General features: G+C 44.9%; 1 protein-coding gene across 2 annotated transcripts in view; it reads left to right on the top strand.

The window, feature by feature from the left end:
- TMPRSS13 (transmembrane serine protease 13) overlaps window positions 1-5,679 on the top strand; it is a 38,423-nt gene extending 32,744 nt beyond the window's left edge. For both annotated transcript variants that reach the window (XM_024570877.4, XM_024570876.4), the window contains exons 10-13: window positions 2,982-3,080; window positions 4,276-4,418; window positions 4,579-4,731; window positions 5,462-5,679. In XM_024570877.4, the coding sequence (XP_024426645.1) occupies window positions 2,982-3,080; window positions 4,276-4,418; window positions 4,579-4,731; window positions 5,462-5,488 (422 nt within the window). In that variant the 3' untranslated portion in view covers window positions 5,489-5,679. The remainder of the gene's footprint in view (window positions 1-2,981; window positions 3,081-4,275; window positions 4,419-4,578; window positions 4,732-5,461) is intronic.
- The last annotated feature ends 7,456 nt before the right edge of the window (window positions 5,680-13,135 follow it).

Raw genomic sequence — 13,135 nt, 5'->3', positions numbered from 1 at the left:
ATCTGACAAAACTTGTGAAAACTCACTGGTAAATTTAATTTCCTCATAACATAATGAAATATGTAACAGTTACTTATTTTTAAGACTCTGTGTCACAAAAATAGGCCTAAAATATTTTAAGAAGTCATGTTTTGCATTTTTTGTTAATTGATACTGTCCTTTCATTAATTTTTTTGTTTACTCTCTAGCAGACAATTATGTTAGTACTAATAGTTAAAGCCCAAATTATAGGAGAATTTAACATTTATTCTCCCTCTCTCCTTTTCTCTCTCTTGTTTTAAGTATATTTTATTAATTATACTATTACAGTTGTCCCAATTTTTCTCCCTTTGCCTCCTCCACCTGGTAGCCCCCCTTCCCTCCAGCAATCTGCCTCCTTAGTGCATGTCCATGGGTCCATGCATATAATTTCTTCAACTACTCCATTTCCTATACTGTTCTTAACATCCCCCTGCTATTCTGTACCTACCAATTATGCTTCTTAATCCCTGCACCTTTTCCCCCATTCACCCCCTGCCGGCTAATTACCTTCCAAATGGTCTCCATATCTATGATTCTGTTCCTGTTTTGGTCATTTGATTAGTTTGTTTTTTTTAGATTCAGTTGTTGATAGTTGTGAATTTGTTGCCATTTTAATGCTCACAGTTTTAATCTCTTTTTCTTAACTAAGTCCCTTTAACCTTTCATGTAACAATGGCTTGGTGATGAATTCCTTTAGCTTTACCTTGTCTGGGAAGCACTTTATCTGTCTTTCCACTCTAAATGATAGCTTTGTTGGATAGAGTAATCTTGGATGTAGGTCCTTGCTTTTCATTACTTTGAATACTTCTTACCAGTCCCTTCTTGCCTGTAAGGTCTCTTTTGAGAAATCAGCTGAGAGTCTTCTGGGAACTCTTTGTAGGTAACTGTGTCCTTTTCTCTTGCTGCTATTAAGATTCTCTCTTTATCTTTAACCTTTGGCATTTTAATTATGGTGTGTTTTGGTGTGGTCCTCTTTGGGTCCAATTTGTTTGGGACTCTCTGTGCTTCCTGGACTTGTATGTCTATTACCTTCACCAGATTAGGGAAGTTTTCTTTTATTATTTTTTCAAATAAGTTTTCAATTTCTTGCTCTTCCTTTTCTCCTTCTGGTGTCCCTATGACTCAGATGTTGGCACTTTTGGAGATGTTCCAGAGTGTTCTTATACTCTGTTTGTTTTTTTAATTCTTGTTTCTTCCTTCTGTTCTGGTTGAATGTTTACTGCTTCCTTATGTTCCAAATCATTGATTTGAATCCTGGCTTCCTTCCCTTCAATGCTTGTCCCCTGTACATTTTTCTTTATTTCACTTAGTGTAGCTTCGTTTCTTCCTTTATGTTTTTGCCATACTCAGCGATTTCTCTGAGCATCCTGATCACTGGTATTTTAAACTCTGCATCTGATAGGTTGGCTATCTCTCTTTCATTTAGTTCTTTTTCTGGGGTTTTGTTCTGTTCTTTCATTTGGGCCATATTTCTTTGTCTCCCCAATTTGGCAGCCTCCCTTGTGTGTTTCTGTGTATTAGGTAGAGCAGCTTTCACTCCCTGTCTAAGAGCACCTGTTAGGTTGTATGGGGTGGCGACTTAGGTAATACCAGGGCAGGGCAACCCACTTCACCACTTTGTGGTGCTATGTCGGGTGGAGAGGGATTGGAGAGGGGATAATAATGCTGCCTGGCTTCTGGAGGTTTGCCTGGCACTTGTCCCATTTCCAGTCACTTCATCCACTCCCCATATACAGCTGGCACCCTTCCAGCTGTTGCCTTAGTGTTGAATCCCAGAATAGGTGAGTTTGCATACATTTTAAGACTCTGCAGTCCCTTTAAATGGATTCTTCTGAGTAACCAGCACTTTCTTCCATTGCCACAACCCCCACTGGTTTCTCCAGCCAGAAGTTATGAGGCTTTCTCTTCCCAAAGCTAGGAACTTGGGTTGCACGGTCTGGCCTGGGGCTGGGATCATTTGCTCCCAAGGTATCCCTCCTGATTTTTATCCACCCCACATGGATGTGGGACAACCTGCTCTGCTGCCGCCTCTTTGTGTCACACTGCATCCTCTCCACCCCAGCTCCCCATCTCTGCCCCTCCTAATTATCTGGATGAATATGGCTTCTAGTTCCATTTTCTGGCAGTTCTGGGTGTTTTTTGTTTTGAGGTTAGTTGTGATCCTTCTTGTGGTTGTGTGAGGCAAGACATCTGTACCTATGGCTCCATCTTGACCAGAAGTCTCTCTCTCTCTCTCTTTCAAAGTTTCTTGAGTACTTTGTAGTGTAGGTGCAGGAAGCTACAATGAGCAAAACAAACAATTGAGAACACTGCAAACATTTCAACTGTCAATTAACATTTTCTTTTTGCAAATGAACTTTGGTGGGCAATGCCCTAGTCCATCTAGGAACACCAGTCCTTGGAGAGCTTATTAAGTGACACACAATGGCATCAGCACCTTCTAATTGTCTCTGAGCATGGGAACAAGTGAGCAGCAATTCTTTTGCGTGCCTCAAGGGATATATTCTTCCTGCTGGGAGAGATTGTCTTACCCCGGAGGGAGAGCTTCAGGCCTTGGCCAGCCAGCAGGGCCATCCCCAGACCAGGCTGAGACACCATGGCCATAGTACCTGGGATTTAGCCTGATGGACAGGCAGGGGAGAGGTACAGCCAGGAGAGCCACTCTCAGTGGGGAAAGACCCTCAGTCACCCAGTATTGATTTGGTACAGGGGAACTTCCAAGCCATATACATCTGCCCACATGGTACCCACTGAAATTGGAATGTTTTGGGGAACTCTGGTAGCTTCACGAAGGCTGGAATGTCAAGATAAGGTAATTGATCAGTCTGAGGCCCTGGAAGATTCAGAACTACTTGGGGGACAAGGAGGGAGCTTCTAGGACATTGGTGTTCCTATCCCTCCACTACCCTCACCAAAACCTCCATCCTTGTGCCTTCCTATGTCTTGGGGTCTTATTGCAGCTCACATCCACCCTGCCTGCCTCCCCATGCATGGACAGACCTTCAGCCTCAATGAGACCTGCTGGATCACAGGCTTTGGCAAGACCAAGGAGACAGATGGTAAGAGTCAGAGAGGCTTGACTGTGTGTGTGTGCCTGTATGCATATATATCTGTGTAGAGTGTGTGGGGATGATGTGTAAAGGTAGATAGGTAAGGGCCTAACTAATGAGGGTTCGTGTATATAATTTTATGGGCCTGGTTGTGAATGTGTGTATAAATATATACCTGCATATATGTCAAAGCAGTTATTGTGACAATGCCCCCCAGCCAAGATCAGCAGGAAAACCGCTGTAGTTAAACAAGTTGGGTTCATTGCCTACTGCAATGGGGGAGAACACATGCCATGGAGAATCGTGGCACATTTCAATAAGAGATGTTAGAAAAAACCCAGCACAGGACTTGGGTGGTTGGAGGGGATCCAAAGAAGAGGAGCATTGCTTTAGATTAGATGCTTTTAGGGAGCAAGATAATTCTATGATTGGGTCTCTAAACAATCTCACCTAGAACTTGTGAATAGACTAGGTCTAAGCTGATGTTGGTGAAGAAGCAGCAAAGCAGCAACCACCCCTGTTGGCTGGGAGGTGTGTTTGGTATTGTTGTGGGTTGCACAGTGACCTACCTTATTTTTGTCTATGCTTAACCAGGTAATGAAGCGGATTTGTTTTGCCTCAGTTCATCATGGTCATAGAGTCGCCTTGTCTGACATTGGCTCTGTAGGATTATTTATACATGGCAGGAGAATGCCATGGCCTGTCTGGCCCACTGTGAGATTCAGGCCAAATTCCCCTGCTCAGTGTGATGAAATGCTGATTGGCCAGGGAGCAGCTTCTTCTGATTTTGGCTCTATAACAAACTCATTGTGTGACTATGGGCAAGTCACTTTTGCAGCCCTGAACTTCTCCATCTGTAAATGGATTAATTATACCCCTTTAAGGCACATAGTTACTAAAAACAAATGAAGTAACATATTGGGTTATGCTTGGAATGCAGAAAAACATTGTGCAACATGCAAAGTGGCCTAATAGGCTATAAGTTTGTCCATGTCCGTGTATGTCTTCGTTATATGTAGTGAGCTGTGTCTGGTGTGAGAGTATATGTGCCCATATATCCTGGGTGATCAACCCGAGAAACAGTGCCTTCCGTTCAAAGGAGGCTGTGAGTCTGGGTCCTGAGATGAGTGGCTAGCAGACCATGAAGCTGACCAGAGTCTTAATCCTTTCCCATCCTTCCTGTCCTTTCCTCATCTCACTGCAGAGAAGACATCCCCCTTCCTCCGGGAGGTGCAGGTCAGCCTCATAGACTTTAGGAAGTGCAACGACTACTTGGTCTATGACAATTACCTTACCCCAAGGATGATGTGTGCTGGGGACCTTCGAGGAGGCAGAGACTCCTGCCAGGTGAGGCTGCTTTTGGGTAGGGCTTAGGTTCCAGGACCCCAGGGGTGGGGGGGGAAGGGAAGGCTGAGCTGTTGGGGTGAGAGTGGGAATAAGGTGTCCATCATTTCCTGCTCAAGGACCACTTCTCCCACCCTGCTAATGTTCATGCTCTCCCCTGTAGGGAGACAGTGGGGGGCCCCTGGTCTGTGAGCAGAACAACCGCTGGTACCTGGCAGGAGTCACCAGCTGGGGAACAGGCTGTGGCCAGAGAAACAAACCTGGTGTGTACACTAAAGTGACAGAACTCCTCCCCTGGATATACAGCAAGATGGAGGTGAGAGTCTGTGGGGCAATGGCTGAGCACGTGAGGAACTCCCAAAGGAGGCGTGCCTGGAAGAGGGCTCAGGCTTTCCCCCAGGGTCTTAGCAGGGGTTCCTTCACAGCCTTCTGTTACAGGGTGTTCACCAAGTACAGAAGACCAGGATAGGACAGGAGTCAAATATCAAGCCAATCGCAGCTTCCTGTGTTCCTTTTCCTCCTCTTCCTTTGGCAGAATAGAGCTCAGAGGGTTGCAAAGGGGTGGGCCAAGTGAGTGCTGGACCCAGTATCACTCCTGTCCTGGTGATGGCTGAGTTGTAAGTTCACACAAGCCACTGACAGTAGGAAGCCTCTCCTTTGTAGGAAGTGGTCCATTGGGGAAGTGGGAATCAGGAAATGGAGACTCCCCCACCCCCTGCCCCCTGCTGACCCAGTTCAGCCCCTCTCTTACCTGAGCTCTCTTAGACAGCTTACCTGCTGTCTAAGCTGTAAAGCAGAAATGCTATGTCCTTTCCTTCTTTGCTGGGCCAAGGGCACAAAAGCGGAGAGCTCAGATGTGGACAGGTGAAGGCTGCCAAGTCTCTCAGAACCTGCTTCCATCATTTTCTCTTTTCTTCCCCTATTCCCTGAGGGGCAGTGCCAGGTGACAGATGTATTGAATTTTAGGTTCTGAGTCCCCATTTTTATGTCTGGTTTCTGGGCCATCGGGCTCACCCTCATCATATTCTCCCTGTTCTCTTCCTCAGAGTGAGAGGCGCCTCCAGAAATCTTAAGTGGCTGTCCTGCTCTACCTCACAGCACTGGCTGCTATAGACTCTGGCCAAAGTGACTAGGCCACTTGCAACATTATCTGGGTTAAAGGCTACCAGACACCTTCATTACTGCCACGGTCTGCTGCCTCAGTGAATATGCACTATGCATGTGTGTGTGTGTGTGTGTGTGTGTGTGTGTGTGTGTGTGTGTGTGTGTGTGTGTGAGATTGCTCTCCCAAGGTCTACAGAAACCAGAATCACTGTCAGCTCTTTTCAAGTCCCAGACCGGAAATAATAACCTGGAGACAACCGTTTGGACACCGTGGAGACACCTACACGTGCGTTCATCATAATGGATGGAGAAGATAGAGCCCAAGGAAGAGCCTGGAAGGTCACGTCAAGAATTCTTGTTCCTCTGACCTTGACTTGGAGACTAGCCCAGAATGAGCAGCTACTCAGCAGCCCTGGTGACATCAGTGCTGTCCAAGGACAGTAACTGCTTTTGCTGGAGTGCCTGGACTGTCCCTAGTAGGAGGATAATCTCTGTTGACATTACAAGCATCCCGTCCTCTTTGACCTCCTGCTGGTGTTGTGTATGTGGAGAAGTGGCTGCACTGTGGCTGGCCATGCTGGCAGCTGTGAACAGGGCTCATTGTTCCTGTTTGGTCACAGGCTGTTGGGGGTGTGTTTTATTTCATTTTATTTTATTTTTATATTTAAGAAACAGAAGTAGATGTATTTTTAAAGATTCTCCAAAACTTCCTGGAGCCAGGAGAGCTAGCGTCAGTCACCCTGAGAACTCCGAGGGACAAGTGGGAGCTGTGCCACTCTCGAGTCCTGTGGAATGTTCTTGGAATGTTCAAGGGACTGAAGTGGCTGCTTTGAGATATTCAGGGAAGTGAATCCTCATTTGAGCTAGTGGGCAAATCAAGGACAGAGAGAACCACACTTGTTGCTGTATTCAAGGGCTATAACTGTCCATGAAGAAATGCTTCTCCTTGTGCCCCCCAGAGGCTGGGAAAATCCAGGTGGACCATCATCCCTTATTCTCAGTGCTGTCTTGGGACTTTGGAATTTCTCCTCAGTTTTCTCCGCCTTTCAAGTCCTCAGTTGTTTCAGAAACATAGCACCAATATTAAAATTGCCATGGAGAGAAAGCTGACACTGTCATCATCAGTCCCTGCAAACTGAAGGATTCCAGTTGTCCTGCTCCCGCAGGCCATCAGTGTGCCTGGACTCCAGCTAAAGGCCTGGACCTTCTCCAACCTTGGTGCCTAGTCCCATTCTTCTCACCTTGCAGGGGCCTGTCTGGTGGTACCATGACCCCCAGAGGCAGGGTCAAAGCAGATCAGCCCAGCCCAGCCCAGCCCAGGCAAGGTAGGCAGCCACTTGGGGGAAAGATTGCCCTGGAAGAGTAGGCTGGAATCCCCTAGTGGCTGGGCAGAATCTGAGGGGCTGGTTACATGTCATGGAGGCTGGGGAGTCTGGGGAGGGCAACATTGACTTCCACAGTAGCCCCCAGCAATGGTCTTCGGCAATAAAAGTTGTGTGACCTAAATTTTTAAAAAACTTTTTATATATTGATTTTAGAGAGAGGAAAGGGAGAGAGGGAGAGAGAGACACATTGATTTGTTTTTACACTTATTTGTTGTTCCACAAGAATTGGTTGATTCTTGTATGTGCCCTGACTAGAGACTGAACCTGCAACCTTGGTGTATTGGGATGACACTTCAACCAAATGAGCTACTGACCAGGGCAAAAATTTTGTCATTGGATGTTCTATTGGTACCCTACATAGAAAATCAAGATTGCCCACCCAAGTATCCAGACATGCTCAATTTGGGTTCTGAGTTTTGTGTTTTTCCACTTTAGGTTCTGCTCACTTAATCATACATTCATTTATCTATTCATTCACCAACCATATCAGTGCCTAGTCTGTCCCAAGAACTCCTACAAACCCCAGGGGATATAAAGACCAAGGTGTGTCCTCAGCTACTCATGGTTGTGACCCAGTGTTATAGAAGCTGTGATTGAGTTTCGGCACCATACTTGGAGCATGGATAAATAAGCCACCAGTTGTACCTAAAGAGGTCAGGGAAGGCTTCACAAAGTAGGTGGGCTTCACAGAGGAGGTGATGTTTGAAATGAATCTTAGTAGGTAAGCAGACAAAGCAGATGGGGATAGTGGAAGATCATTCTAACGTCTATGCTTTTTCCTTTTTCCCTCCTTCTTCTTTCTCTACTTCTGACTTTGCCAGCTCAGCAAGAGGCATGTTTATGAGGAAGCCACAATGCTTACTCAATTATTTCCAAAAGAATTAAATGGATGGTCCCATTGGCTTCTTTTGAAAGATGTATTATTTCTTGCTCTGCACTTACTTTTCCTGCATTTTATATATCGATCTCAACCATCATGATCCCATGATGAGTGCCCACCACCCCTAGGGTCCCCACTATACACACTCAAGCCTCTAGCCACTGGTACAGAATTCTCCAGGGCAGACCCCATGGGTCTGGCCTTTTGACACCTCAGATTTGTTTCCTTTAGTCTCTCATGGCAATGCTAGGGTAAGTCTTTCTTCTAGTTCTTATTTTGCTCCATCTGAACAAGAAGGTATGAGGAGGGGGTAGATGCCAGGCTTACTGGGTTACCAGTAGGCATAACACAACTACTGTAATGGATCACACAATTTCCCATAATCTCAGTGGCTTAACCCAATCAACATTTATTTCCCATCCACCAAATCATCCAATGAGGGTGTCTGATCAGTGGGCAGCTTTCTTCTACCTAGTAACTTTAACAGCTTCTTCTGGCCAGTGGAAAGAGGAAAGAAAATTTGAAGAAAGCACATCCACTTCTTAAATGCTCTGGCCCAAACGTGATATACATCATTTTCACTCATGTTTTAGGGGTGTCAACATGTCATACAGCACTACCAGGGGCATCCAACATTTTTGTGTCTCTGGGCCACACTGGAAGAAGAAGAGTTGTGTTGGGACACACATTAAATACACTGAGACACATAATCACAAAAAAATCTCATAATGTTTTAAGTACATTTACGATTTTCTTGTTGGGCTACATTCATAGGCATCCTGAGCCACATGTAGCCTGTGGGCCACAGGTTGGACACCCCTGAAAGTGAGACTGGCAAACTCAGTGCTTGGTCAGTTCCCATACAAGAGTGAGCACTCATTTTGGAGGACAACTAGCTATCCCTGGCCACCAGAGGAAGCTGGTCATCCCAGAAGGTAGGCCCTGGGGGGAGAGAACTAAGGCTTAGGCCATTTCTGTTCCTTTCTCCTTAGAAACCAGACCCTTTCCCTCCTCTCTCAGGTTTTGTTGGGCATAGATGGGTTTGCAGAGATTCAGAGGTCTATGTTTGGGAGGACAGGTAATGTAGTGAAAAAGCAGTGTCTGGATAGGAAGAGAAAAACACATTGCTTAGGCCCAGGAAATCTATAGAGACTAGAAAAATCATAGAAGGTGGGTGATGAGACTTACCAAGTTGGTCCAGAATCTCCAGGGACATGTGTGTGTGTGTGTGTTGGTAGAGGAAGGTATTACTAATGATGCTGTCCTGTGGTCCCTGGATCCCAGGTACCAGTCAAACTCTATGGCTCTGTCCATCCTGTTGACTGCTGAATTTCTCTGGGGAGGGAAGGGAGGACAACTGAGTGTGTTGGGGGTGGGCAGATGATGGCTCTTTCTCCAAAGAGCCAGTTATAGCCTTGCTGCCCATCCAGCTGTCTCTGGAGTTTGGTTAGATTTGCAAGGCCATAATTGTTTGCCATAATTGTTCAGCTGATGTCCTGATGCAATTGGGAGGACATTGGGAGATGCACAAGGAGAGCTCCTCGTAATCATAATGAGGAGGATAATGATGATACTAGCTAGCATTTGCTGAATGATTGCTATGTGCCAGATGCTGTGCTAAACACCTGATATGTATTATCTTCTGTAAGTATGAAGTAGGCGTTGTTGTTGCTTTTTTATGGATGAAGAAACAAGGACCAAGGGAAATGAAATAAGCTTCCCGAAAACTACACAACTATACTAAGTGCTAATGTTGGACTTTGAATCCAGGCTGTCTGATTTTAAAAGCTGCTTCTCAAATTCAGGTGGAATCCATCTATATGTGATCTCATAGGGTCTGCCACCTGGGTCTGTGGATCTTTCTGTTCTCCACTGGGCCTCTGATGTGGGAGGGGCAGGGCAGATCAACTCCCCAGAGAAGGCTGGGCATATCCCTCAGAGGGTCATATGACCAGAGGCTTAGACCAAGCAGTTTCCAGAAGCTGGCACAAGTGCATCATGAGTGGGAGGAGACCCCCTTGCACCTCCTCCACCTTTATCCCAAGTAGATGGTTTCTGGCAGGCTCTCCCATGCCATGACAAGCTGTCACCCTAGGATACCTCTATGTCTCAGTGCTGTGTGCGGGTAGCTCTGAGAGGTACATGCCACTCATTCCCTACCTCCTTTGCACTGGCCCAGGCTTCCTGTTCCTTGGAAATCTGCCACCTAGTCCAGGCGTCAAGCTCCATACTGTCTTACAATGGGCCTACACAGACAGCATGGAGGACCATGCTCTGGAGATAAGCAGCCCAGATTGTCCAGACAGGAGACTATGAGTCCTCAGAGAAGGGGAGGGCACAACCTGGTCTTTGGTCCCCCACAGCTTATCTCCTGCCTGCAGGACAGAAAGAAATAACAGGATGTCTCCTTTGTCAAGCCCCGAGTCTCAGAAGTTCTTCACTTTTCATACAAGGAGGGCGCTGGGAAACGTCTTTGAATAATTCCTTCTAATTATACCATGTTGTGGTGGAGAGAGCAGCAGAATTGGAATTAGAAGTACCTGGAAGTACACATTCCAGTGCTGCCACGCACATAGCTCTGCGATCTTGGACAAACCAACCTCGGTTTCTTCATGTGTAAAATGGGTGTATCTGTCTCCTATGTTGTTGCAGGATTAAGTGGGATGATACAGGTAAATACACATGGCAAAGTAATTGGCATATTGTGACCTCTCAATAAATTTGAACTTGCAGCAAGAGGGTCAGGTCCTTTACCTCAATATTCCTGTACTGAACAAATGAGATATGAGAGAAAAATTTGGATAAACCTTCAGGTCTTAGGACATTTGCCATTTCTCTGCATAAACTTTCCTCTTAGTCTTATTGTAGTAATGGGCGATCTTCCATGGAAGTGGCACGGGCAGATGGATATCCCCTATTAGTGGTTTCATTAGCTTCACTGAGTTGAGCTCTCCCTGCTCTCTCTGTCACTGATGGGACCAGAATGGCTGCCTGGCTCTGGCCCCGCTTTGGTGGTATCTGACTGCATAGCCAGTGGAGCTGACACTCAGGTCTGTGAGGGTCACACATTCTCACCTCCCATGTAGTCCTCAATCCATAGCCATGTCACTCCTGCCCCATCACATCAGTGAACCATCATGTTGCCAAGTCTGGTGTATACTTTTTTAGTCCTCACTTACTGGAACTTTCAGCAGCATTTACCTGTTGAGTACTCCCTACTTTGTGAAATTGTCCTGGCTTCTTTGCTATCAAGTTCCCCTTCTTGTCTTCTGGCTTATCTTCCTATCTCCTATAAGCTCTGTACCTGGTGTTCCCTGGGAGACCACCTTCAGCTCTATTCTCATGGTAAATGCTCACCTGGGTTATCTCATCCATTCCTGGGGTTTCCAAATAACATCTGTGGAGCCAGCAGGAATTTGCTCCATGTCACTAAGGTACAAGAAATGTCACCTTTCTTTTTAAAAGCAGATTAAAATCTGAAGAACGGCAGCAGCCTGGCTAGAAAACATCTCTCATCATGTTCTCCCCCAGGATGTGCAGCCTTGGGAGAGCCTGCCCACTGCTATCCAGGCTGGGTGAGCAGCCTTCACAGGCACCCTCTGAGGATTTTTACAGGCAAAGGGAGTAGCTCATAAACCTACTGTTCTCAGGGCCCCTAGTCTCAGGAATCTACTCTCCTGGGGTCAAGCACAGTCTTCTTCTCTCTCTTCAACCCCCAAAGCCCTTCTTGCAGACGGCTCAGGCCTGTCTCTCTTATGAACACTGCACAAAGGCCTATAAATTCTCTTTTGGGTCAAAGCCATTCCTTCCTGATGAGATCATGGTAGAAAGCAAGATGAGCATAGAGCTCAAAAATTGTGACAGATTTTCATGTAACCAAATTTTTCATTCCTCTAGAATAAATTACTACAGGTGGTCAGATGGTAATTATATGTTTAACTTTATAAGAAACTACTGGCAGTCTGTTTTCTGAGGGATGTAATGTACCATTTTGCATTTCCCACCAGCAATATAAGAGTTCCTGTTGCTCCACATCCTCACCATATCCTCATCCTCACCTGCCAGTAATTTTTATTGTAGCCATTCTAATTGATGAGTAATGGTATTTCATTGTGGTACTAATGTGTATTTCTCTCATGAGTCTTTTTTTTTTTTTTTTTTTTACCCTAACTGAGGACTTGGCTAGAGAGAGGGGAAGAGAAACATTGATGTGGAAGACAAACAGATCCGTTGCCTGTGCCCCAGGACCACTCTCCTATGGGCCCCAGGGAGGAACCCACAATCTAAGCATATGCCCCGACCAGGAATGGAACCTTCAAACTTTCAGTTCACAGGACAATGCCCAACCTACTGAGCTACATTGGCCAGGGCCTGAGTAGATACTAGTCTTTGTTAGGTATTTGATTTGTAAGTATTTTCTCCCTATGTGGCTTATCTTTTTATTCTTAGTTTTATCCTTATGGAGCAAAATTTTTAATTTGATAAATTGTAATTTATCTTGTTTTTCCTAAGAACTCTGCCAAATTCAGGCTCATGAAGATTTTCTCTTAAGAATTTAATTGTTTTACATTTTACATTAGGAGATATGATCCATTTTGAGTTAAATTTTGGATACTATTGAGGTTGAGATTGAGATTCATTTTTTGTTTTTAAATGGATGTCCAGTTGTTCCAGTACAATTTGTTGAAGAGACTATACATCCCATCAAAAATCCATTGAAAATTTTGTGTAGGCATATTTCCAGACACTTCATGCTGTTCCATTGATCTATGTGTCTATCACTTCACCATGCTACTCTTTCTTAATTACTATAGCTTTACAGTAGGTCTTAAAGTTAGGTAAGGGGAATCCTCCAAATTCATGATTTTATGTTATTTTATTTTTTCCCATCACCATTTATCCCCCCATACCCTCTTTCACCTCACCTACCTCTCTCCCCCTATAATTACCACACTGATGTCCATGTCCATGAGTTCTTTCTCTCACTGTTTGTTTTTCCTTTTTTTCTCAATCCCTCCACCTGACCCCCCACACCTAGAGCTGCCAGCCTGCTCTCTATATTTTGGCTCTTCTAGTTCCTTACATTTCCATATAAGTTCTAGAACTAGGTTGTCTGTATCTACAAAAAATCCTGTTGGAATTTTAAGATTGCATGAAATCTATAATCAATTTGGAGAGTTAACATGTTAACTATTGAGTCCTCCAAACCATGAATACAGTATATCTCTCCATTTTTTTAGCTCTTCTTTGATTTTTTAAAAAATCTAGCACTTCATCATACTGAAATGTACTTATTTCATTATAATTATAACCAAGTATTTAATTACATGTTAATGTATCTATTAAAATAT

The sequence above is a fragment of the Desmodus rotundus genome, chromosome 5, assembly GCF_022682495.2.
Source record: "Desmodus rotundus isolate HL8 chromosome 5, HLdesRot8A.1, whole genome shotgun sequence".
Lineage (NCBI taxonomy): Eukaryota > Metazoa > Chordata > Mammalia > Chiroptera > Phyllostomidae > Desmodus > Desmodus rotundus.
Note: the sequence above shows the minus strand (reverse complement) of the source record. Positions and strands in the feature narration are given on the sequence as shown.